Source organism: Engystomops pustulosus, chromosome 6 (assembly GCF_040894005.1).
Source record: "Engystomops pustulosus chromosome 6, aEngPut4.maternal, whole genome shotgun sequence".
Lineage (NCBI taxonomy): Eukaryota > Metazoa > Chordata > Amphibia > Anura > Leptodactylidae > Engystomops > Engystomops pustulosus.
Window position 1 is genome coordinate 123,521,222 of NC_092416.1, and position 27,989 is coordinate 123,549,210.

Consider the following 27,989-nt stretch of genomic DNA (forward strand, 5'->3'; position numbering starts at 1 on the left):
TGTTGCTCCAATCAGCAGTGATTTTACTCATTTGGATGTACACTTATGTATGGTGATTGTGAGGGCTGAGGAGCATGCTGGATTAGGCTCCAACAGCCATGGTCAGTAGTAATGCTCATCACAATTATTTAACCCTTTATAATATATCTAAAAAAAAAAAAAAAATCGGCACAATGCATAGGAACCTCCTCACGGTGACTGCAGGAGTGCCAAAGTTTGTCGTAGAGACTACACCAAAAACATAAAAATCCCCCCCCCTTTCCATCCCTCCTCACCGTACAAAAACATTGAACAACTTAAAACTATATCTTTCCAGTAAAAAGGTTACACTAACCAAACAATAATAATTAAAAAATAAATAAATAATCAATGGACCTTAGAATGAAGTAATTTAATAAAACAGATTTTATTGTCTAAAAGTTATATAACAGATAATTGTAACACCTAGTACTTGGAATGACTGTAATCATAGCAGAATGTAGAATTAGGGCATTATGTATTATTTAGGCCTCAGGGTAATGGCACATCATGTATCACCAATATTTAGACTAGAATTTTTTTCCCCCTCATAAAAGTGCTGAGTTATTTAATATGTTTTATGTATCCCAATTATTTGGCATTCAAAAGCGCAACTAATGATGTACTACAAAAAAAACCAAACCCTAGGCCTAACAAAAGCATCTTGAGCATGTTTCACAGGCCGACAAACCCGTCATACAATAACAAAAGACTACCCAAGCCACAATAGACACAGTCAGTCATCTCTTTTATGGGGGCTAAATGTCTTTGGGGCATTGTCTCTATGTACTAAACACCTGTAATTCTTCTTCCATAAACAAGAATCAAATTACTATAATACTGTTTCTTCCAACTAAAAAATATATTTACTAGAGCAGTGATGGCGAACCTTTTAGCGGCTGAGTGCCCAAACTGCAAGCCAAAACCCCCTTATTTATCATGAGGTGCCAACCAAAAATTAAAGCAGTAACTTATTGCTCCCTGTTCCTCAACAACTTTCGATCATATTGGCCTCCTGAGGACAAGATGGAAAATGTGCATCACTTTAGCTTCTTTCCAGTGTCCCTCTGCACACAGAGAATTGTGGGGCCAGCAGAAGTTCCTCCAAAGATAATTCGGCCCTGTCTACTCATTCTCCCTCTTCCTACATTCCCAAGTAGCGAAGTAAGTATCACTTTAATATATAACCGAAAGCAGCATCTTTTAAGTTGCTTGTAACTGTAGGAAGATTCTTTAAATCCTGTCTGGTGCGCTGGGGCGATGGCCCGGGTGCCCACAGAAAGGGCTCTGAGTGCCACCTCTGGCACCCGTGCCATAGGTTCGCCACCACTGCAATAGAGCATCTTTGGGATGTGGTGGAACGGGAGATTCGCATCATGGATGTGCAGCCGACAAATCTGCGGCAACTGTGTGATGCCATCATGTCAATATGGACCAAAATCTCGGAGGAATGCTTCCAGCACCTTGTTGAATCTATGCCACGAAGAATTGAGGCAGTTTTGAAGGCAAAAGGGGGTCCAACCCGTTACTAGCATGGTGTACCTAATAAAGTGGCCGGTGAGTGTAGACTGAATAGTCCATATTACAGTTCATAGAAGAGTTAATGTTGAAACATGAGTTATTCATTTATATTTTTGATTTGTGATAATTACTTTTATTATTCTTTCTCCCTTTGTAATAATAATAAATAATATAGACTTTGATAAATCACGCTTCCTCTGGTCCTGCCACATTTTGAAACACAACATACCCCATCTTTTCAGAACAGGTTCATACAGAAGAGTATTCTTGCGGTTATTCTCCCGGTGACGTTACCGGCTCCCAAAACACTCTGTAGGTAGTACCCAGAGGGCCCAGGACGGAATTAATTAACATTATGGTGAAGCCTGGAGGGGCTCTGCAGAGCACCTAAGGCACATTTGCATATTACATAAACTTTAATTTTGCCAAAATGGGGGCATTCTAAAATATAAGAAAAGAAGATGGGCAATAATAGGAACAGTGAGTCATAATCATCTACCATCAGGAAATCTGAGGGTAGATGTCCTTTAACATATAAATTCTCCCCCTCCTATGTTAAAGGTGCACCACAAAAAAGTTGTAGAACTCTGTCGGGCCAGTGGAGGGGAGAAACAGATTCATAATTTCTGGTGCACCTTCTTGATGAATATGGCGCACCGAGCATTATACACAGGCAGAACACTTAGTGCAGTTTCCCACATTCTTAGTAAATGTGCCCCAATACGTGCACCCACACAAAACAGAAACATATGTAAAATATACAAATAACTGATCACTTAACATTTACTCTTTTAGAAGCTGTAATTCAGACTGTTCAGTCTATAATATAAAACATACTGAATGTCAATTAAGATACGTTGGAGGCACTAAGAGGACAATAAAAGATTGTAGTGAACATATTGGGTTATTGCTAAAAAGAGTTCTGGCATTTCGGGTGCCACAAAGCTTTGTGGAGGAACATGAAAGAGCCGGTTAAAATGTGAAGTTTTATGGGATTGAGAAGGTAAATAAAGCAGGGAGAGTATTGCAAAAATGTGAGGCACTGGATTATGACTGTAAACACCAGAATGCCTTTAGGAACGAATTGTAGAAATCGCTCTTAAATTGGGTTTCTCAAATGTTATTATGTGCATATAAATCTGAGGTTTATTGCCAGTGCTTTAAGAGGAAGTGACGCCATTATTTATGTGAACGCCCATGTATCCGTGTGTTTATAATAAGGCTGTGATGAAACAAAGTGAGCCATGACTAAGGGTTTATTCCTGAAATGCGTTGGATGAGTTTTCCGGATTTTAATGATGATTAAAGACGATGACTGTTTATGTTCTTTAGTGCTTAGTAACGTTTTCTTGCTATGGATTCTATCACTGTGTCCGTGGGCAGCAGATAAACCCTTGTGCACCGCTAAAGACAAGAGACTGAATCAACACTACAAAATTCAGACGTTTGAGCGTTGACTTGTATACTTCCGGTCCCCTACTTAATGGGGTATTCCCACCTGGGCATTAACATTTAATTCATTTGCCATGTGTAAACATTTCTTCAATTGGATGTTTAAAAAAAAAAAAAAAAAAAATGTTCCTGTATGAAGATAATTTCTCATAAATGTAGACTTGCTGTCCCTTAGAAACGAGATACCTTCCTTGGATACAACCACCCCACAATCTGGCAGCGGTGGCCGCACATGCACTATTGAGTACTGCCTGACCCCCTGGATTCTGCAACCTAACCACAGGAAGTCTGTGAGACATGCAGTTACTCCCGGACATTGCATATATAAAAACTTGCAGAGGTGGTCGTATCCAAGGACATAGTCTTGTTTCTAAGGGACCATATGACTACATTTGTGATACATCAAATTGAGAAAATGTATATATGGCAGATTAGTTAAATTAAATGTGAATGGCAACACAAGAATAGCCCTTTAAGGACACCTGGACTTACAGATGATCCCTAGTTACAGTGTGCAGGGGGAGGTCCGACTTGGACCTCTGGTGAAGATCTCTGGGTGCTTTACTTTACTCCCAGGCTGCAATGATCAGCTGTAAGGTGTCTGTAATGGAGCTTTATTGATAATATTCGTTCCCATTACACCCAAAAAATTTCAGGATCTACAATTCTAAAACTTCAAATTTAACTTGGGTACAAACCTAAAAACCGTATCTAGTATTGACCAAACTATGGGACTATCATATATAACAGACACAGAGCTGAGCCGGCATCAGAATACACAGGGTAGCTAACAGCCGACAACCCAGTGTAACACCCGTGGTCGGAGTGGGCTCTAGTCGCAGGTGTTTAACCCATTAAGTGCTGCAGTCTGCAGCATTTAAACTGCCTATCAGGGATATCTCCAAAACGATTGCAAAAAATGGGGCTGAGCGTTAAACTATAAACTGGCTACGTCCTTAAAGGACATCTAAAACCAGGATAAAAGGTTTGTAAACCAAGCACACTGACATAACTGGTGTGTGCCCCCTCTAGCAGGATCTGCCCTTCTTTTAGCTTCTTATGCCCTGGTTTTTACCCCAAAAGTTTCTAAAATTATGCAAATCAGCCAGAAGGGCTCCAGACGTTGATGGAGCCTGGAGCTCCTTAGGTTCATTTGCATCACTTTTTTTTCTTAAAAACAAGCGCATAAGCAATAGAAGAGCAGATCCTACCAGAGGGGACACACGCCAGGATGTCAGTGTGCTTGGTTTACAATCCTTCATCCTGGTGGTAGATGTCCTTTAAGGGGTTGAGCTCCATTTTGTGATTAATGACACCGAGTTCTGTTGTATTTATTTATAGCATTACAGGTTTTTGTAACTGATGTTCACATTCCCGAAATACCCCTTTAAATTGAAGGAGTTACATTTTCTGACAATTTGGCAAGGTGGAGAACATGATTGATGTAGTGTTCTAAAATTATAATAAAATGTTTAAAAAAAAAAATCTATTTCTCTTGTAACTATGATAACTCCTCATTGTAAACCAGACAAACCAGTACCCTAGAAGCCACAATATACAAAGGTTAAAAAAAACAATAGTAGTACATGGCAGCTTTCATGTACAAATAGTCACACTTAAGGTCCAATTTACATCCGGGTCTGAGTTTTCAGTCATACCCTTCTGTTATAAAGGGAATAATGGAAACTAAACTCATAGGAGGGGATTTAGGACTGGTGTTTTAACAGAGACCCTGGACAGTTCTGCAATAGTCTCCCCCAGTTTTCTGGTGCAGACTATAGCAAAGGCGGAGGCAAAGAAGGGGAGATCTGCATGCCTTCTCTCCCAGAAAACTCAGAGAAACCATTGTAACTCTCCAACATAGTACAGAGGGCTTCTTTCTGCCATGTTTCCATTATTTATAACAGCCAAAATGAAGGGGCTGCTGTGCTATGTTCGCCGTTACAAACAATGGAATGGTAAATGGAAGGATATTAACACAGATTCATGTGGATTAGGCTAAACTTCCAGGGACAAGAGTAGCATTGCATCCAAGTGGAAAGCAACACATTAGCTCATTAATACAAATAAAATTAAGTTCTTAATAGAAGTGCATGGAGTCGGTTTTATGAAATACCAAGTACGACATATTGATGTTTTAATACAGGTGCTCCCCCTAGTGGCAGCCGGTGGTACAACCACGTTCCCTTTAGTGCGAGTCACAAGTTAAACAAATGCTCCCTCTTGTGGCAGCAAATAAGAAATCCTCTTTGCAGCTTCCTCTTTGGTCACATGCAGCCATAACAAATGCGCAATTATACAGAGAATGAGGATTACCTCACCCGAAGGGAAGAGACATAAATAGAATTCTAGATAAATTATCTACACATCTTTCGAGAGGAGTGTATATATAGTCCAGTCTGCTGGATGGGTGTTCACAGTTCTGCATCTTCTCTCCCATCACTTGCTTCAGGTGAAAGCGTCTCTAAGTGATGTCCTTCTGTCTGGGGGGGCGGTGAATGTTTCTCACAACACATTTTACCATCCACTCCACACCCTCGTTCACTCCCTTCCTGCAAGAGCAAAGATGGCTGATCTCAGGACTTGCATCAAAAATACAATATTCACAAATTATGAATTTACTTGCCATTATTTATATTGATCTTAAAGTAAATATACCATCTTAATTGTACTTACCAAAGCATCCCCAGCTGTAGATTGAAATTGCTTATTATTCTCTCCTTTTTGCCTTACATCTCCACATTCATGCTTGCTACGCTATTGGTACAAGCCGGTGGGATAACAGGGGAGGAAGCAAAGGCTGGACCCTCTGCATAGCAATCCTAAGCAGTGAACCAGCGCAGACCATCCCTACAGCCGGCAGAGCTACTGCACAGGTGTGGGAATTGAAAGCAGTCAGCGATAATGTGGCAGGGAAGAGGGGGGTGGCTTGGGGTTTGGGAGAGTCGTAACCCATGCTATAGATGGAGGGTAATTGCCACTGGTAACACTTCCCAGAGCAATTGAGGCTCATTTGCATATTTTAAAAAGGTCTTATTTTAGCAAAAAGAGAGCATAATAGATTTAAAGGACAGATCCTGCATCACAGGGGCCTCAGGAATCTTCCAATGCAGCAGCTTTGGCAACTACAATCCAGATGGTAAATTTCCTTCAAATTACTAATCTTCAAATCCATTCACATCCAGAGCTGCAAAGAAATCTGTTAGCGCCAACATTTTCCGTAGAAACATTAAATATTTAGCATTAACATTAAGTATGAGCTTTTCAGACACTTAACCAGCAGGGTAAAGTAGAATGTGCAGTAAAGTCTGATATCTACAACAAACCCAGAAATGTTGTAAATGCAACCCTGGAGTATGAAAGATAATACCATAAAGAAAGTTTTTTTTTTTTTTTTTTTTGAAAAATAGTCTTTATTCATGCATAAATATATAAAAGAAAAAGTATAGATTACAACCTTTAACATGATTTACAGTATGTCTCATTATTCATATTTTTCACATAGTTCGCATGTGGTCAAAACAGATAGTACTTAAGTTTTACCTCTTAGTCTTACTATTTTTCATTTTTCCCCTTGAACCTCCCAACCCTCCCTCCTACGGTTGACGGCTGCCTATAGTTCCCATCAATAGTATCAAATCCGATGCATCCTCTTAACAATGTAATCTATTTATCCAAGACTTCCAGATTGACTCTGGATTGTCACCTCTTTCTAGAGCCGCCTGCCTGTCAGCATGGCATAAAAGATCGAGCCTCTTCTCCCATTCCCGCGGTTTCGGGGGCTCCTTATCTTTCCAATGATATAAAATTGATTTCCTAGCTACCAGGAGACCTTTCAGTATATATATAATATTGTTCATGGTTCCCTCTATGCCTAATTTTGTTCCCAGAACACAGACTTGTGCGCTCATCGGAATTCTAGACTCAAATACCAATTGCAATTTATTCACTACCTCTGTCCAATACCGGTGTAGTTTCGGGCATCTCCACAGCATATGTATTGTATCTGCGTCTATTAAATTACACCTTGGGCATTTTTCCTCTCCTGTTTTCCAAAAGGCATTTAAGTGTTTGGGTGTGAAATGTACCCTGTGTATTATAAATATTTGCGTTACAATATAGGACATATTTTTAGTGGTTTTCTTTATCATGTTAAGCGAGTCATCCCACTCTTCCTCTGTTAGGTTACCCAAATCTTTCTTCCATCTGTTAAAGCGGACAGCTATGGGAGACTGTAGAGCCTTCCCTTGAATGGTCCTATAGACCCTAGAGAAGGCACCTTTCCTAAAGGTCTTTGGGTCAAATAAGCTCTCCAAAGGGTGAACTATTTCCCTGAAATCCTCCTCTAGTAAGCGGGCACTAATGGCGCTCCTAAGCTGGGCATAAAATAGCCAGTCCTTCGTCTTTAACTGAAAGTCGCCAGTCAATTCTTCATACGATCTCAGTTTCCTATCTTTTACTACTTGATTGATAAATAATATCCCTTTTTCTTGACAACCCCTTGTGAGTCCTGATGAACACAACATTCCTTTTTTAAATCCCCATAGTGGCGATATCCCAAAGTATCCTTTACATCCTAATTTCATTCTAGTCCTATCCCAAACCCACTGCATTAATGTAGTTATGGTGAATTGTGCTTTGAATTCATTATTGTGAAAAACTCCTGATTCCAACAGGCTCCATATATCATATTTTATCAAAAACTCATATTTTCTATCTATTATATAGTGCAACATTCCTCTATCACAATCCCTAATATTCTGCCATTGTGTGGCTAAAAAATAACAAAAAAGATCCGGGATGGCTAGGCCTCCCTTTTCAATCGGTGAATACAAGCTCTCTAACTTTATACGTGCCGTTTTCCCGTTCCATATGAAATCCCTTAATATCGATTCCAAGATCGAGAAGAGTTTCTTGGGGAAGATCACTGGGCTATTTTGGAAGACAAATAAGATCTGAGGTAACAGCATCATTTTGAAAATTACTACTCTCGCCGCAATTGATAGGTGCATTCTTTTCCAGACTGCCATTTTACCCTTAATCTTATGTATGAGAGGGTTCATATTTAATTCACCATAATGCCGGGGTTCCTTGCTCACCATTATTCCTAAGTATCGTATCTTCTCTACCACCATCAAATTACCTGCAGAGTATGCTGCCGGGTCACTATCTAGTGGCAGACAAGATGATTTCCCCCAATTTATTTTTATACCCGAGGGTTCGCCAAAGTCTTCTATCAATTTAACAACCGCTTTGATCCCTTGCTCTGAGTTATCCAAAAATAGCAACATATCATCGGCATACAATAAAAGTCTTATTTCTCTATTTCCCCATACGAATCCTCTTAACCCCTCTGAGGTCCTAATGCTGCATGCCAGTGGTTCCAGGGCCACCGCGAATAACAGGGGCGATAGGGGGCAACCCTGCCTGGTTCCCCTAAATAGTTGCCAGGCCGCAGAGGCTCTACCATTTACACTGACCCTGGCTGAGGCCCCACTGTATAACAACTTTACCCATTTTATATAGGATGGCCCAAAACCCATATTTTCCAGGACATTCCAGATATAGTCCCACTCGACGCGGTCGAAAGCCTTGACCGCGTCGAGGGAGACCAAAGCCCTCGTCCCCTCGGCCTCACATGGAGACTGCAGGTACCACCACATGCGCAGAATGTTATCTCTAACCGATCTCCCTGGCATAAACCCCGACTGGTCCTCGTGGACCACTGATCGTATTACCTTTTGCAGTCTAGTTGCAAGAACTTTAGCCAATAGTTTGTAATCGGTGTTTAGCAGGGGGATCGGTCGATAGGAGTCTGGATCTAGCGGGCACTTCCCCTCTTTTAGAATAAGAACAATAATTGCCTCTCTGAGGGATTGGGGAAGGAGGCCCTCGGAATGGGAATAGTTATAGACATTCAGCAATAGGGGGAGTAGTACTTCCACGTATTGTAGGAGCACCTCAGGGGGGATCCCGTCTGTGCCCACTGCTTTCCCCTTGGTCATATTTTTCAAAGCCTCCGCTAGTTCTTCCAGTGTCAGTGGAGATTCCAAGAGGTCTCTCTCTTCTAGTGACAGTTGGGGGATAGGAACTGCCGACAGCAGTTCCTTTCTTTCCCCATCACCCATTGTGCTTTCTGAGACATATAATTTTTCAAAATGATGCCGGAACTCCTCTCTGATCGCTTCCTGGTTGGACACTATCCGACCATTTCTATCTTTGATGGCACTTATTTTATTTCTAGCTTCTTGATTTTTTTAGGAGCTTTGCCAGTTTATCCATAGACGTGTACTGACCCAGTATTGACCTATTTCTCTGCCCTTTGTCCTCCAACATTGCCTTCTCCATGCCATACCTTCGCAGGTCCTCCTGGGCCTCTACCCATACCCTCTTGTTCGCCTCCACCGGGTTGTCTACAAATTGGGCCTCCAGCACAACCACTTTTTCTTTTAAGATTTGATATGCTCGTCTTTTATCCTTCTTAAAGCGGTTGATCTGTTCTTTTAATGTACCCCTCAGGAATGCCTTTAGCGCATCCCAAACCACTCGTATATCCATCTCATTTAGGTTATCATTAATGAACAGTCGAATCTCCCTCCCCACATCTAGTTTGTCCTTAACAAGGCCGAACCAAAAAGGCTTTACCTTGTAAAAAACAATCCCCAATGGATTTTGTCTAGTTAATGTGAGGCAAACGGGAGAGTGGTCTGACAGGCCCCTGGCGCCGAATGTTATCCCTTCTACAGTCTCATTACCCAGCTCATTTCCCAGGACCAGATCGATCCTTGAGAGTGACTCATATGACTTAGAAAAACACGTGTAGGCTCTTTTTTTTGGGTTCCTCACTCTCCAAAGGTCTCTAAACCCAAGCTCGATTATCAATCTACCAAACAGGGTATCGGGTTGTTGGTCCTCACACCGATGGGGGCTTCTACCCCTCATTTTGTCCAATCCCTCATTTATCACATAGTTAAAATCCCCTATCAAGAAAATTGGGAGATCGGCATATTTACTCAGAAGGTTTGCAATGTTAACTAAGACCTCAACTGGCGCTGTAGGGGGGAGATAGATGCCCACTATCACCATTGCTAGGCCATTTAAGGAGGCCTGCAGTATTATATATCTGCCAGCATTGTCTATTATAACATCATGTTCTACAAAGCATGCTTTTTTACAAATCAATATGCTCACTCCACGTGCATAGGCAGAGTAAGTTGCATGGTAGTAATGGCTCAGCCAGGGTTTGGCTAGTCTTCCACATGTTTCCCCTAACAAATGAGTTTCTTGAAGACAGATCACATCAGGCTGATGTGAGAGACAAAGATCTAACACTGCCTTCCTCTTTAATTTCTCATTCAAGCCCCGCACATTCCATGATAGAATTTTAACCATTAAGAGAGGAGTGCAATTGCCATGATGCATTGGATATAATAATTCAATTCAGCCGCCAACCGTCTTATCCCACCCCCTCCCCCCACCCTTACCCCCCCTCTTACCCTCTGTCTAGAGTATTGAAGCCCTAGACTCATCTTGGAGCACCAATTCTAGCTGGGGGGATGGTGCCTACCCACCGGGTCAGATCTTTAAGACCCTTTCTGCCCACTCGTTGGCTTCCTCAGCGTTTTCGAAAAATACTGACTTTCCCTCAAATACAACTTTCAGCTTTGCTGGATAGGATAGCGAATAGACAATCCCTTTTTCTCTCAATCTTTTCTTTACATTGAAATAACTAGCCCTTTTTTTCTGCACTTCCTGTGGGTAGTCAGGAAATATCATAATCGGGGTATTGTTGAATTTCAGGTCAGAGGATCTAGCTGATTTGAGGATATTATCCCTATCTCTTGGTGATAATAACCGAACCAGGACGTTCCTAGGGGGCGAGCCGACCGGGCGAGCCCTTGCAGGGACCCGATGTGCACGGTCCACCAGAAAGGCCCTGGTCCGGACCTCCTCGGGGAATGTAGCCACCAGCCATTCTGAGATGAAGCTTGTCATGTCGCTACCCTCCATTCCCTCCGGGAGCCCCACAATACGGAGATTATTTCTTCTTGAACGGTTTTCTAGGTCCAGCAGCTTCTGGTGGACCTCTAACTCTCTCTTTTCCAGAAGTTTAACCCTTTTTTCTAGCCCCGATGATATGTCTTCCACCTTCCCCACCCTCTCTTCCACCAGCTCCGTTCGGGATTTTAGGTTGTTCAAATCTTGTCTAATAAGTCCCACCTCAGATTTAAGATCTCCTATTTCCCTTAGGACATTCCCCACCGCATTGAGGCACTGCGAGATTTGGGAAGAGATGTCCTTAAGGGAAATCTCTGCCCCTGCACCTTCATTTCCCCCGCTGATATCTTCAACACTAGATCTTTCCAGGGATGTATCTGCAACCTCCTTCTCTGCATTTGGGGCCCTTTTACCCTCCCCCACCTTTTTCGCGTTCCCTTGGGATGATCCAGGAGACTGCAAATATCTCTCCATTTTCCCGTCTCTCTTTTTCTCCCCTGGGGAACTCCCTGCATCAGATAATCGGGATTTAGTTGCGTTTTTTGCCTGCCTCCTGTTAGCCATTGCACTTTTTTTTTTTTTTTTTCCCTCCTTATGCCAATCCGATTCAAGAACACATCAATGCCTTAGTGTCGACAACAATAAAATTAAGTGAATAGGCAGTTAATATGTACACAGAATAGCAGATAATCTGCCTATAAGTTCATAGATGACAAATGTGTAATACAAAACAATCGCTATATCTTCTACCCAAGATATTAGTTACTAAATGTACAATACAAAGAGCGAAAAATTAGCGTCTGTTAAGATGAAAACGGGGCTTCTCCAGCATATTAGTAAGTGGCGTGCAATATCATATACAGACATTGAACATGATACATTAAAGCTTAGAAGTTAATAAATTGCATAAAGACACAAGGTCCAGAGGCCTGGTATTAAATGAGTCCCCAAATGGATCAACAAATGGAACGCCAAGCCAAGATAAGGATAAGAGTTAGTATGTGGAGAGTTCACCGATACCACCTCCTGATTCATAAGCATGCACAAAAAGTTCTCATGCTCCTGTGTACCGCCGGAAGAACAGGGCGATCCCCACTTCTTCTAGCCCCAATGTCAATTGCTGATTCTACCCTCCAAGAAAGGAGATATTATATGGCAGCTGCTAGGGTCCAGGATGAAGCTTCCTCCAACTTACTAGGGGATGGTATGCAGAGTTACGTGCACCCTGTGATAGTATAGCACTAGGACCTTACAGCCCAAAAAGTTAATGCATGACTTAGAATCAAAAAAAGACTTGCTGTTGACAAGTTCCAAAGAGAATCAGGAGGTAAGTAATCAGGCAAGTTAAGAGATTAGTAAGCAGGGGTTAGAAGCGCACAAGATCCAATGTAAACAAACTTTCACTCATGGGACCTCCTGGCATATACACCGACACAGAGATTTCTCACCCTCCTGCAGAGACAAGGATCCGGACTTCTCCACGGTGCAGTACATAGATATGCAGCCAATCTTTACAGAGGTTTCCACTAGCAGGGTTCGCTAGCTCTCACTTCCCTATTCTCTTCAGCTGAGGGTTTCCCCGAGGATTCCCATCCACAGGGGTCGCCCTCCAGACTCAGAAGCTTGATGGTTGTAGAGAGTGGTAGCAATAAGTGGTCCAGACGAGAGCGGCAAGGGCGATCTTCCCCCTATGGAGGGTGAAAAGGCCGCGTCGGTCGTCCTCAGGGTGCGGGCTGTATCAGGGGTTGTACCTGCTTCGCATCCGCCAGCATAGCATCCACGGCGCCGTACTCCCCACAGGCTCCGAGCGGGGTTAATCAGGCCGGCTCCCGGCAGATGGCACCATCGCGCCCAGCTCCGTGCACGCCGCGCTACGTCATCACGCAACGCACTGCACGTCCGTGCTCCGCCCTCCCCGCCTTGGACAGATCTACCATAAAGAAAGTTGAGACCTTAATAGGGTCACCCATATTATTATACTTGCTCAGAAAAATTTGGAGGGAACCATAGGTCACATGGCCCCTTGGCAGCAGGACTCGAGACTTCCTGTGATGCCTCGGATCCTGGTGGCATCAGATGAATGAACAGGGCCGTACAGTCCTGTAGGCTCCATGATGGCCACACCCATATTAGTGGTTGGAAGTATAATATTAACGAGCCTATTATGGTCCGATACTTACCCGGTTAAAGTTTAGTTAATTGGTCAATTCGTATAAAACCTTAATCCAAGAACAACATTAACCCCTTAAGGACGCAGGGTTTTTTCGCTCATTTCTCGCTCTCCACCTTCAAAAATCCATAACTTTTTCATTTTTACGTGTACAGACCTGTGTGAGGGCTTATTTTGTGCATAACAAATGGAGCTGTGTTAGGAGTCATTTTTTGCGAAATGAGCCGACGTTTTCATTGCTACCATTTTGAGGTCTGTGCGACATTTTCATCACTTTTTATTCCTTTTTTTACGTGATGTAAAAAGGTGTAAAAGTCGCATTTCGGACATTTGGGCGCCATTTCCCGTCTCGGAGGCCACCGCCGTCCGTAACCGCTTTTATATTTTGATAGATCGGGCTTTTTGGGACGTGGCAATACCTAATGTGTCTGTGATTTTTACTGTTTATTATGTTTTATATCAGTTCTAGGGTAAGGGGGGGGGGGGGGTAATTTGAAATTTTAATATTTTTTTTGGTATTTTTTTAAACTTTTTTTTTTCACTATATCTTAGACTTTACATTAAAGTCAGATCGTTCCTACCATATACTGCAATACTTCTGTATTGCAATATATGGCATTTCTGCAGGTCATTCATTACAATGAGCCACTGGCTCATTGTAACGAATCTGCAGAAGCCATGTAGCCTCGGGTCAAACGAAGACCCGAGGCTACCATGGCAACCGATGGAACCCCCCTTGCCCGATTATGTTCAGGGGAGCAACGATCGGAATAAAGATGGCGGGGCCCACGCGCCGCCGTCTTTTAAATGCAGCCAGCGACTTTGCCGGCGGCAACAGAAGGGTTAATAGCCGCGACCGACCGCGGTTATTAGCGGTGGGGGTTTGCTGCAATATGCAACAACCCCCACCCTTGTATGAAGAGGACTCAGCCCGTGAGCCCTCTTCATACATTCCCTGTACCTCTGCGCTAGGGAGGGTTAAAGGGGTTTTCCCATGATGTTAACACAATAAAGATAATTTTTAACCACAGTTTTATTGCAGTTTGAAATCCTATCCCTCCCTAGGCTGCTCAGTGCAAAATCCCATCAGTGTGTGTGGTTGGGCGGGGAACTCTCTAAGCAGACACATTATGATCCATCTAGTTCTGTGGGGTGACAAGGTTGTTTATATACACTTTTATTTAGCTTCAGAACACTGTACGAGTATCTGACACAAATCAGAGATTATGAGATCCATTAGATGACTATTGCACGTAATGATCTGCGGTGCTTCCCCAGATAAACAGCCTGTGTGTAGTTTGTAACTTCTCTCTGGCTGCTGCTGCCTCTCATTCTGTGTGTCAGTGTGCAGCATTGAGTGAGCTCCATGCAGTCTGCAGGGGGCGGGGCTACAGTGCAGAGACAGAAACTTAGCTCTGCTGCCCTCACACACAAATCCAAGATGGCGGCCCGACCCCCCAAGTCAGAAATTACAGGGTTGTGTCTAGGAGCAACTGAAATTGTGTACACCAGGACTGATGGAGACAGGTTGGACTTATATCTGTGAAATGCTGTATTTTTGTTAAACTGTGAATTAGAGAATGTGTTATTTTGTTATCCTAAGTAAATGTAAGAAACTTGTCTTTGTGGGAATACCCCTTTAACAGAGGTCTTTGTCCATAGATTATAGAAAGTCCTTGATCATTTGTTGTAAGAATAATTTACACCACTTTATATTGAAAGCATCCAATAGGAAATCAAGTGTGAATTACTTGCCAAATCCTTACCCAGAAAGAGCGGAGCAGGCCTGGGTCAGGCAATCCCTTTTGCCAATCTTATTAATGCAGTCACTGAAGGCGGTCTTGATGTCAGGAATGGACAGACAGCCCTAGTTGAATAGGAACAGAAAATATAGTAAAACCTCACTGAGATCCATAATAGACAGAGTAAAAGCCAATGTTAAATGTTGCCTTACATAAAATGTGATTACCCAAACATAAGAAGAGTGAAGAAATCAGGCGATACCTTTAAACATAACTCTCAGATATAAGATAAGTCTCAAGAAGTTGCGTAGAGCCAGCAAATGGATAGTCACCCACCAGATTATACATGTGTATCTTAGAGCTAGTTCACATCTGTTAGGCCCCATGCACACAATGGCAAGGAGACGCAATAATATGGCCACCTCACAGCCCCTATAGAGGTCTATGGCACCCGGTCAGTACGGTGACCAACCAAAGCTCCCTTTCTGCATCTGGCTGGATTATTGCCCGTGGTATGGCCCAGGCGAATATACGTTTGTGTGCATGAGGCTTTAGGTCACAGAACAGGTGGAAGTTTTTCCAGTGGCTCTACAGAGAAAAGGTATAATGGAAAGACATGCGCCTGTTCTGTGCATTTTAATCACTTTTGGTCTTGATTCATAATAACCGAGGCAAAAAAAACTGCTGACCCAACAGAGATGTTAACGGGGCCTTAGTTACAAGGTCACACTGTCCATAGGTCAGCCATAAGAACGGAACAAGGTATCATAGTATACATAATATATCTAAGTTAGGATGCAGTGACCTCCTGAAACGACATGTTGCTACTGTACACAGAAAGCTGTGAGAGGACTGCTCCAGTGCTCACTGTGTCATAACTTACTGTGATGCAGAGAATTTGATTCTTTCTGGGAAATGTGATTGACACATGGACACTCTTTCTCAGACTGAAAACGGTCACGTAAAAAACTGTCTTAAAAGAGGATTTCCCACGAACAAAAGTTAGGTCCTATCCACAGGATAGGCCCTAAATTGCGATCAGTAGAGGTCTCCATGATGAGGCCTCAACAGATCACCAAAACGAGGGTGATACCTCCATTGGACCCCTTGTCGCTCCATCAGACTAATGGAGCAGACGGCCTGGCATGACCATTCTGCTACATTAAATCTCTATGGAACTGACAAACTGCCGAGCACTGCGCTCAGATCCTTCGTTTTCGTGATTTGTAGGGTCTCATCACTGAGACCCCCACTGATCGGAAATTGGACCATATCCGGTGGACAGGGCCTACCTTGTGTTTGTGGGAAAACCCCTTTAAGGCAAGATTTCACAGATTACCTCCACATCTTGTTTATTTGCCAAGACCAGAATGGGCACACCTTCCAGAGCTTCACTGCTGATCATCTTCTCTGTAACATAGGAAGCAATATACAAAATTATTCTCAACAGGTGAAGTAGACTTTACTTTCCAGTTTGCTACAATCACACAGACTACAGCCACATTCACATGGCCGTGTTCTAGCTCAGACCGGAGCCGAGTGGAGAACAAAAGGGAAGAGAGTGCTCCTCACCCCTCCCTTCTCCATTGAAAGCCAGGCAGCCGCGATGCAGTTCAGGCTAAATATAGGACATGTCCTTAAAGGAAACCTACCATTTCAAATGGTAGGTGTAAGCTGTAAACACCGAGCACCAGCTCAGGGTGAGCTGCTGCCGGTGCTTAGTTTCGTTAGTGTTAAAACCGCGGTATCGCGGTTTTAACACTTTTTAAACTTTATAGCAGAAACTGCTTCGGCGCTGTGTGCGCAACGCCTGCGGCATTTCCTATGTAATCGTGCGCACACAGCGCCGAAGCAGTTTCTGCTATAAAGTTTAAAAAGTGTTAAAACCGCGATACCGCGGTTTTAACACTAACAAAACTAAGCACCGGCACCAGCTCACCCTGAGCTGGTGCACGGTGTTTACAGCTTACACCTACCATTTGAAATGGTAGGTTTCCTTTAATGTGACCTGGTGCCATAGACTGCTTTTGTCTTTTGGCAAATTGTGCGGCCAGATCACGACCACAATTATGTCTGTGTTAATGTGGCCTAATGTAGCTATGGCCCAAGGCAGCATTAAATGACACCTGTCATCAGGTCTGTGTCACTTGTCCTGTCGCTACTACCTGTTGGAGCAGCTCACAAGGATCCCATCCCAGCCTTTATCTAGTTATTTATCATGTAAATGAGGCTGGTCACATGGTCAGAGGCAGTGATGTCACCCCTGTTACCCCTCCCCTCTCCTCCCCCTGCTCAAGTCTGTGTGTAATGTATAGTAAAGCATTGCTAGTGTGTGCTGCATCTGCTGACATGCTGCATCCTCCTAATATACAGGTGAGAGACACAGACATCAGCTACACATGAATCTGACATGTTCTGCTGTAACATGGCTGCCTGGAGCTGCTGTATCTCTCCTAAACACACACACATGCACACACAGGCTGCAGGGGGTGTGGCCACCAGCACCAGGAAGCACATCATTATACAGCCTCACATCATTATACAGGCTGTCAGTCATGCACTGGGGGTGTGGCTGTGCCTCCCACTCACGAATAAGGTGGACAGCTTGAATATGCTAATGCTTCATTGGACATTTCACAGGTCATTTGCATACAGCTTTAGGACCTCATTGCTTAGGTTTACAGGCATGTAGAGGGACAATGAAGGGATAGAGGCAATGCTCTCTAATAGCAGTTTATGAAAATCTATTTAGTTTAGGGGGGTTATTTTGCATGACGGGTTCTCTTTAAAAGATTAAGACTTTCAACCATCTAGCTGTAGTGAAGGAGCGCACCAGCAAGCGCCTGCAAGCCAGGGAAGCGTCCATCTTTGAATTCGGAGATAAAAATGGGAAGCTGCTTGCATATCTCTCGCGGGCTGAACGTCCGTGTGCTTCCGTTCCATCTATCCTTGACAGTAGCGGAGCCTTGAACACAGAACCCCGGGCCATAAACATGGTTTTTCACGAATTCTACTCTTCTCTTTACAGCTCCAGATTGTCCGCCTCTTCCGTCGAGATTTCCAGATTCCTTGACAGTCTTCCACTTTGGAGGCTCACACCGGCACAGTCATTGGAGCTTGATGCCCCGCTCTCGGCGGAGGAGGTGGAACTGGCCATCCAATCGTTGCCCCCCGGTAAGACACCTGGACTTGATGGGCTGGGAGGTGAGTGGTATAGGGATAACTGTGAGACTCTGGTCCCCCATCTCCTTAGCCTGTACTCCGATGCGCTCGACAGCGGTTCCCTCCCTGATTCTATGCGAGAGGCCCTTATTGTAGTTCTTCCCAAGCCTGGTAAGGACCCTCTGCATCCCGACTCATACCGTCCAATTTCCCTCCTAAACTCAGATGTCAAAATACTAGCAAAAATTCTGGCAACAAGGCTTAATAAAGTAATATTATCCTTGGTTCACCCAGACCAGACAGGCTTTATGCCAGGGAGGGGAACTGACATAAATATTCAAAGACTACACCTGAATGTAGCAGAGGCAGAGAAGTCTTCAGACCCTGGGTTTATATTATCCTTAGATAATTGCAAGGCGTTTGATTCTGTGGAGTGGCCCTATTTGTGGACCCTCCTGCCCAGGCTGGGTATTGGCCCTCGCTTCACAGCACTGGTTAGGTTATTGTATAATGACCCTAGGGCTAGGGTAAGGACCAATCTTAATATCTCACCTACTCTCCCTATGGCCAGGGGCACTAGACAGGGTTGCCCACTATCTCCCCTCCTCTTCGCACTTGCCATTGAACCCCTTGCTGTGGCGATCCGTCACTCTGATAGCATTAAGGGCATTGCTAGAGGTTCTATCATTGAAAAGGTATCTCTCTATGCTGATGATACACTTGTATATCTTGGGGATGTGGGCCCCTCTCTGGAATCCCTTCTGTCCCTGATAGAATGCTATGGGGGGTTCTCAGGTCTCCGGGTTAACTGGGACAAATCGGCCCTCTTTCCCTTATCAGATATAGGGGTACGCTCCCTTCCCGTCCCAGTCCAGGTGGTGTCCACCTTTAAATATCTGGGAGTCCAGGTGTCACGCAAGGTTCAGGCATATACAGAGTTAAACATCACACCCCTGATAGCTGCAACGGAATCGCGCCTAAAAGCCTGGTCCACTCTCCCCTTGTCCCTATACGGGCGTATTAATATATTCAAAATGATCTTCCTCCCCAAATTTCTATACCTTTTTCATGCTTGTCCTATACTGCTTCCTAAGAGTCTGTTCAAACGCTTAGACGGCATTCTCAGGTCCTTCTACTGGCAGAGTAGCGCCCCGCGATTCAGTTTAGCGCTGCTTCAGGCTCCCAAGTCTAGGGGTGGACTGGCTGCCCCGGATCTGTATCTTTATTACCTGGCTTCCCAGCTAGTATATGCCCAGTGGTGGATAGATATAGACATGGGTAATGCAGCTACTGCACTGGCTGGTGCCCTGGTAGGTTCCTACGAGGCCCTTACAAACTTGCTGTACAGGTATAAGTCCCCATCTGATACCCCACTCCCCCTACGTACGGTAGCGGTGTGCTGGCGTAGGGCACAATCCCTGGTAGAACCGAGCAGCTCTCCCCCTCTCTCGCCTAGGACTCCATTGTGGCTCAATCCGTGGCTTTCTCACTTCCTCTCCCTCCCAGGCTGGACAATGTGGGGGGCGGCGGGGGTGAAATTTGTAGGCCAGCTCTTATCCCCGGAAGCAGAGTTACTCAGCTTTAACGAGATAAGGGAGAGACATACTGTACCCACTACGGCCAGCTTCCATTACACGCAACTGCGACACGCATTCAAAGCCCAATTCGGCTCCTTCGGCCTGACAGTGAAATTCTCCAAACTAGAGACTCTGATGAGTACCCCGGACCTCCCTAAGCCACTCACTCAGTGCTATGCTCTACTACAAGAGCAAAAGTCCAGACCGTTTGATAGAGCCCGTGAACGCTGGAGACAGGATATCCCTGACCTGTCGGATGATGACTGGAGGGAGGTCGAACTGTCCTACTTCACATCTGTAGTGAGTGCGAGGGACTTCCTGATCCAATCTAAATTCCTCCATCGAGTATACTTCACCCCTGCTAGACTATTCCGTATGGGAGCAATGCCCAATGATCTTTGCTTTCGCTGTCAGGCTGAAGTCGGATCCTTCCTGCATTGTGTCTGGTCCTGCCCTAGGGTTCATGTCTTCTGGTCCGAAGTGCTGGAGTTCCTAAATGTACACTTTGATTTCCCACGATTACTGTCTCCCTCTGTGTGTCTCCTCGGTATCATAAATGAAGTCATCAATGGCCACTATGACAAAATCTTCTTTAGGTTTGTATTATACTACGCCCGAAAAGTGGTGGTGATGACCTGGAAGGACCAGGAGCCCCCTCCATTAAAAAGATGGATATTACTTATTAACAGCGTCATTCCCCACTACCGGTCCCTGTATGTCAACAGGAAGTGTCCCCAGAAGTTTGACCGCATCTGGTCCAGATGGTGCGAGACTCCCCATACAGCCTTATAATCACATGTGATATATACTCCTCTCCATGATGACGGAGACTGAGCGTGCTGGTGTGTGTGTGTGTGTGTGTGTGTGTGACTGATTGTCTATGTGTCAATAGTTATTTGTGTTATATCAAGATGTCTGGTTACAATATCTGCTGTCACTTATCGCGGTATATCCCTTAGTTAATATTGGAACGCAATAAGATCCTGTTCATTACCACGGATGCTATTCAATTATTCTGTATTGTGGGGAAGAAAGTATGTAACAGACAATCTTGTTCCTTGGTTTGTTTATTGCAATTGTTAAAAAAAATTTTTCCAAAAAATTTGCAAAAATAAATACTTTTAAAAAAAAAAAAGATTAAGACTTTTTTATTGACATACCAAAAGCATGTTTGGATTCAGAGAGGCGCATCTCATCAGTGGAGTCAATGACATATATCACTCCATGGGACTCTGCATAATACTAAAGCAAATCAGAGAGAAGAGCATTATGTGCACCCTGTGATGGTACAAACACAACTACATGTCAGATATGTATGTGTCTTACCTTATCCCACAAAGCCTGAAGCTCCTCCTGCCCCCCGAGATCCCAGAACATCAGACGCACCTTCCCCACATCAATAGTACCAACTAGATTAGAAAAGAGAGAAGCATAGAAGATAGCAGCACTGTGTGACACCTGCTGCAAAAATGAAGCAGTTTTCTACTCACTGTTCAGGCCCACAGTCGTGGTGATCTTATTGAGGCTCATGCCCTTGTAGTTGCGGCAGAATCGGATTTTAGTCTGTTCTAAAAATGTCTGGTAAACAATGTGACAAGAATGAATACGGCAGACTCTTAAAGAAGTAACAATGTTCCCTGTAATATACACAGATATAACTACTACCGACCAATATTTAAGAGGCTAGTAAATACCGGATTTGTGGGGGTCGGTCACCGAGCAGCTGAAAAACAGAGAATAAAACAGGATCCAGACAGTTCTGTTTTATGTCTAGTGGCTGAGCTAAGTCACTGCACCTTAGCTCCCATATGAATGAATGGGAGATGATCCGCAGCAACTTAGTGTGATGGAGCTGTCTGTTTCCTGTTCAGTTCTGTTTATCAGTTGCTTAGAAAAGCTGATACTAGAAGACAACCTTTATATCCCAATGGAAAAAAAATGATTAAATGGTTAAATGATTCTAAAGGTTTTACATCACCACCATTCCAGCCAGACACCGGCTCCCCCTAACACACCAAGAGAGCTAGTAATCCAACTATTGATGCAACTGTGGATCTATAGTGCCTTGTGAAAGTATTTGCCCCCCTTGAACTTTTCTACCTTTTTCTTCATTTCAGGCTTCAAAACAAAAATATAAAATTATTTGGTGAAGAATCAACAACAATTGGGACACAATTGTGAAGTGGAATTAAATTTATTGGAGATTTTTGGATAATTATAAACTGAAAAGTAGGGCGTGCAATAGTACCCTTTACTTTCAGTGCAGCAAACTGACTCCAGAAGTGCAGTGAATATATCTGAATGATCCAATGTTGTCCTGAGGCCGTCGCCACACAGGGCGCTTTGTCTGCGCTTGCAAACGCAAACAAAGTCGCGCCCACCGGGCGGGCCTCGGCCCGATCGCATCGGCGTTTCTATGGAAACGCCTGCGATCGGGAACGAGCCGCCGGTGTTTTGCGTTAATTTAATGCGAAACACCGGCGGCTCGTTCCCGATCGCAGGCGTTTCCATAGAAACGCCGATGCGATCGGGCCGAGGCCCGCCCCGGTGGGCGCGACTTTGTCTGCGTTTGCAAGCGCAGACAAAGCGCCCTGTGTGGCGCCGGCCTAAATGACTGATGATAAATATAATCCACCTGTGTGTAATCCAGTCTCCGTATAAATCCACCTGCTCTGTGATAGTCTCAGGGTTTTGCATCATGAAGACCAAGGCAGGTACGTGATAGTGTTGCGGAGAAGCTTAAAGCCAGATTTGGATACAAAAAGATTTCACAAATTTTAAACATCCCAAGGAGCACTGTGCATGCGTTCATATTGTAATAGAAGGAGTATCAGACTGAAAATCTACCAAGAACCCGGCCGTCCCTCTAAACTGATCAGAGATGCAGCCAAGAGGCCCAGGATCCCTCTGGATGCAGAGATCTACAGCTGGGGAGGGGGGGGGGGGTCTGTCCTTAGGACAACAATCAGTCGTACACCGTACAAATCTGTCCTTTATGGAAGAGTGGCAAGAAGAAAGCCATTCTCAAAGATATCCATAAAGAGTCTTGTTTAACAATTGCCACAAGCCACCTGGGAGGCACATCAAACAGGTGGAAGAAGGAGCTCTGGTCAGATGAAACCAAAATTGAACTTTTTGGCCACAATGCTAAACAATATGTTTGGCGGTAAAGCATCACAGCTCATCACCCTGAACACACCATCCCCACCGTCACACATGGTGCTGGCAGCATCATGGTTTGGGCTGCTCTTCTTCAGCAGGGACAGAAAAAAATTGGATAAAATTGATGGAGTTGAAGTCTGCAAAAGACCTGAGACTCAATGATCCCAAACATAAAGCAAAATCTGCAATGGAATGGTTCACATATAAACATATCCAGGTGTTACAATGGCCAAGTCAAAGTCCAGACCTCAATCCAATCGAGAATCTGTGAAAAGTGCTGAAAACTGCTGTTCACAAACTCTCTCCATCCAACCTCACTGAGCTCCAGCTGTTTTCAGTCTCTCAATGTGCAAAACTGATAGACATGCCCCAAGAGACATATCTGTAGTCATAGCTGTAATCGCAGCAAAAGGTGGGGCTACAAAGTATTAACTTAAGGCGGCATGAATAATATTGCACGCCCCACTTTTCTGTTTCTCAAATAAATTTCGCTCCACGTCACAATTGTGTCCTACTTGATGATTCTTCACCCCCAAAAAATCAATTATATATCTTTGTTTGGAGCCCAAAATGTGGCCGAATACTAATCGCAAGGCACTGTAGTTCATGGAACAGTCAGCATTGCCACCAAGAACCTGATAACCCTGGAAACATCTCAAAACCATAGATTCCTACTAATAATATATGCAACTAGTCATTAAAGGAAACCTACCAAGAGGAATCTACTATCAGAAGTAGAACTGATGGTAGATTCCTCCTGCCTGCATCTGCCCTAATCTGTAATTTAATAATCCTGGAACCCAAACTAAACTTTATGTATATAAATGTATATATATGTAAATTACCTGCAGAGGCTACTGGGGCGTGTACTAGCCTGGCCGGCCACTGGGAGCTATGACAGCTCCACGCTCCAGTAGCCTCTGCAGATAATTTACATATATATACATAAAGTTTTTTTTAACAAGTTGGGTTAGGATTATTAAATTACAGAATATGGCAGAGGCAGGAAGGCGGAATCCACCATCACATCTACTCCTGGATTACTCATGGTAGGTTTCTTTTAACATCTCTTAACACCGAAGCTATAACCACTATAAGTGGTTATGACTTTGGAACACTTTAACATATCCAAGTGATTTTCAAATTGTTTTCACGTGACACTTTGTACTTCATGTTAGTTGAAAAATTTGGTGGTAAGTTTTGCATTTATGAGAAAGTCAGATATTTGGTGACAATTTGGAAAAATTCTCGAGTTTCACAATTAAAAATGTTCTACTTTTTCCACACAGTCATAATGGGGAAAAAAAAAAACTTAAAGTAGACATTTTCTGAATGTTGGTCATTATGTGGACATGGTTTTTCGCGCATCCTCACATTTTTGTAGGAGATTAGGTGCGATTTTTCACATTTTCATAAAAACACTAAATCATGCTATTGCGAGACCTGTTCAGGTTTCAAGTACCTTTGAGAAACCTAAATAAAACCCCATAAATTACATTATAGAAACATTACATTATAGAAACTACACCCCTTAACATACGTAAAGCAACTTTTATGAAGTTTGTTAACCCTTTAATTGTTTTACAGGGGTTAAAACAGAATCGGCTAAATTAATGTGATTTTCATAAAGTGTATACATGGATAAAATACCAAAACGCTCCAGAAAGTTTAATACCCAATCTCTCCCAAGTATAACAATACCCCATATGTGGTGGTAACCTGCTGTATGGGCACACGCCAGGGCATCGAAGGGAAGCTGCGCCATTCACAGGAGATTATGTATTGTCACTTTTTAATGGCTATACAATCTATTTTCTGGCAATTTGGACATATAAGGTCTTATTTTTAGCGACATGACATGCACTTTACAAATATTTCATTTTAGTGGGTCATTAGCTTATTGATGAGATTTTATTAACTCTTGAATATATGGAGGGAAAGAAAATTGTAAATTTTGGTTTCCTTTCTTTTTGTATTTTTTTTTGGGGTTGTACGCCGTACACTAAAAATACTATATTATCTTTATTCTATAGATCACTATGATTACAGTGATACCTCATTTATATAGGTTTTTTAAATATATTTTTTCAATTGTACTGGAAAAAACTAATCTCATCCGTTTTTGTATCGCCATCTTTTCGCATATATAAAATATTTTTTGGTTGACAGAGCTGGTTTAGGGCTTTTTTTTTACTTGTTGAGTTGTCCTTTTCAGTGGTACCATTTTGGCGCACATAACTTTTTTTCATCACTTTTTGGAACATTTTTGTGAAGGGATTCTATAAAAAATGTATATTTTTGTTGAGTTTGGCGGGTTTTGTTTTTACGCCGTTCACCAAGCGGGTGCAATAATTTTTCTGAGTTATTGTAGATTGTTATGGACGTGGCGATATCAAATATGTAGGGTTTTTTGGCGATTTAGTGTTTTTTTTCTTATTACACTTTATTAGATGTGTATAGTGAATGTTGGTGTTTAGGTGCGCATGCTCAGTGTGTTACAGTCAGGCCCTGCTAGAAGGCAGCCCCGGGGCACTAGCAGACCCCAGGGCTGCGATTGGAGCACGGCGTGCAAGGGGTTAACACCCGGGGTGTTAGAGGTGGGTGTCAGCTATAATATACAGCCAACACCCGCAGTTTCTGAATGGATCCGGCGCCAGAAGCTTTACGTAATAGTACTGCAAAATGGGGTAACGCATCTGTCAGGAAGGGGTTAGAGGAAACCAACCACCTAAAATACATTAAAAAAACCTATTAATACTCACCACCGCTTCTATTCACCTTGATCCAATTTTGACATGTTGGGATCATCTAGAAAAGAAAGTTATAATTAGCAGCCAGGAGCGCAGGGACAAGATGTCTGGCACTCCGGGCTGCTAATTATGTGCGCCTCCACACCTCTCTCCCATGCTGGCAGAGGTTGGTGAATTCATGCCCATCATGTGACCTCACTCTCCCAGGGAGGTGGCGAGGGCGTGCATAATTAGAAGCCCCAAACACCGGATATCTTTTACCTGCGCATCGGGCTGCTAATTGTAATTTTCTTTTCTAGGCGATTAGCCACGGACAGCACCAGAATCAAGACGAAGAGGAGCGGAGGTGAGTATTATTAGGGGTTTTTATGTTTTTTAGTTGGTTGGTTTCCTTTAAGTACTGCTGCTGTGCATACCCAAACTAATCCAGCCCCAAACTAATCATGCCCTCAAATAATGCAGTTTTAGCACGGCATGAAACAAGCTGTAACTAGGGGTCCTCCGGGGTGCGCGCAACCTTTCCGTGACCAGGGGTCCTGCGGGGTGCGTGCAACCTTTCCGTGACCAGGGGTCCTGCGGGGTGCGTGCAACCTTTCCGTGACCAGGGGTCCTGCGGGGTGCGCGCAACCTTTCCGTGACCAGGGGTCCTCCGGGGTGCGCGCAACCTTTCCGTGACCAGGGGTCCTGCGGGGTGCGCGCAACCTTTCCGTGACCAGGGGTCCTGCGGGGTGCGCGCAACCTTTCCGTGACCAGGGGTCCTGCGGGGTGCGCGCAACCTTTCCGTGACCAGGGGTCCTCCGGGGTGCGCGCAACCTTTCCGTGACCAGGGGTCCTCCGGGGTGCGCGCAACCTTTCTGTGACCAGGGGTCCTCCGGGGTGCGCGCAACCTTTCCGTGACCAGGGGTCACAACAGGCATCAGCCACACTATCCGTTACTAGTGGTCATAACCAGTGAAGACTTCAAAACTCACCGTCTTGCCAGCATTGTCCAGCCCCAATATGAGGATGCAGTATTCATCCTTCTGGAACATGTACTTATACAGCCCAGATAGAAGAGTATACATGATGGCGGCCTGTAGGGGGACAGAACACCTGGTTAACTAATGTCAATAATGGGAAGCTCCGACATTACCCAGTTATAGTGATGTATCCATACATGTAAATAGATTTACAAATAAACTAAATTTACAAGCAAATTAAAACCTGTGCTGCATATGCTGCTTTACCATGGCTTGGGTATGGATAATGCCCCTATTGTTTGTGTAATGAAAAGTTATACAATTTTCCAATAAACATTTTAGTATCAATTCCACTTAAAGGAAACCTACCACTTGAAGTGGTAGGTGTAAGAAGGCAATACCGAGCACCAGCTCAGGGTGAGCTGGTGCCGGAGCTTATTTTAAAACACTTTTTAAACTTTATGGCCGAAGCTGCTTCAGCGCACCGTGCGCGCGGCTCTCCTTCACTTCTTATGTGGTTGCGCGCTTGGTGCGCAAGGCAGCTTCGGCCATGAAGTTTAAAAAGCGTTTTAAAATGAGCTCCAGCACCAGCTCACCCTGAGCTGGTGCTCGGTATTGCCTTCTTACACCAACCACTTCAAGTGGTAGGTTTCCTTTAATTTTCTAGAGCTCTACGCTGACATTTAACAGGAAGCTTAATCGTTTACTTCCTGTAGATAAGCGCCAGTCCATGGTCACATGATGTCACACAAGTGTACGGCTCATTAGCATCACACAGCTTTGATTTCACCTGCGTGACATCACATCACCATGGACCGGTGTTTATCTACAGGAAGCAAATGATTAAGCTTCTTGTTAAATGACAGCAAGCAGAGATCTTGGAAAAGATACAGAACTGATATAGAAAGTATATTGGTAAAATGTGTGACTTTTATTTTACAAACAATATCAATTAGTTGCTGGAATGTTCTTAAAGTGGACAAGCACTTTAAGCTCCACTTCGTTAATAATGCTGAGTAAAAAAGTAAAAGACAACTGTGTCCTCCGCGAGGTCCCCCATTGCTTTTCACTGCAGCCGTGCTACCGGCTAGGAATGATGACACAGGAGGAACAATGCTGATCACCGCCCGGGGTCTGTTCCCCCATCTTATGACCAGCTTTGCCCCAGGAGCAGGACACTAGTGACATTGTATCAGAATGGCGTATTTATCCACTCAGGACATGCAACAGATAGAAAAGTAATATAATTGTAACTCCGCCGCTCACTCCACATACCCCAAACTTACCTCTTCCTCCTCTCTACCCACCCCACTCCAGCCTCAGAGGGTCAACCAACCACAACAACAGCTTCCGCCGCCGCCGCACGCAATGTATCCTGGGATGCCACGTACGGCTGTCCGACCAGGCGGCCATCTTTTGTGTGGCAATCGAAGCATCAAAACCTAAACGCACATTTAATCATTTCAGTTTTATTGAGT

At 43.9% G+C, this 27,989-nt stretch overlaps 1 protein-coding gene across 1 annotated transcript; it reads right to left on the reverse strand.

Moving 5' to 3' along the window:
* Positions 1 to 387: 387 nt before the first annotated feature.
* Positions 388 to 27,947, reverse strand: ARFRP1 (ARF related protein 1). The gene is made up of 8 exons (XM_072110853.1): positions 27,798 to 27,947; positions 26,524 to 26,625; positions 21,131 to 21,218; positions 20,967 to 21,049; positions 20,801 to 20,882; positions 16,241 to 16,311; positions 14,926 to 15,026; positions 388 to 5,543 (listed from the first exon to the last, which is right to left on the reverse strand). The coding sequence occupies exons 2-8, from the start codon at positions 26,614 to 26,616 to the stop codon at positions 5,456 to 5,458; spliced, it is 606 nt and encodes a 201-aa protein (XP_071966954.1). The 5' UTR covers positions 26,617 to 26,625; positions 27,798 to 27,947; the 3' UTR covers positions 388 to 5,455.
* Positions 27,948 to 27,989: the final 42 nt, after the last annotated feature.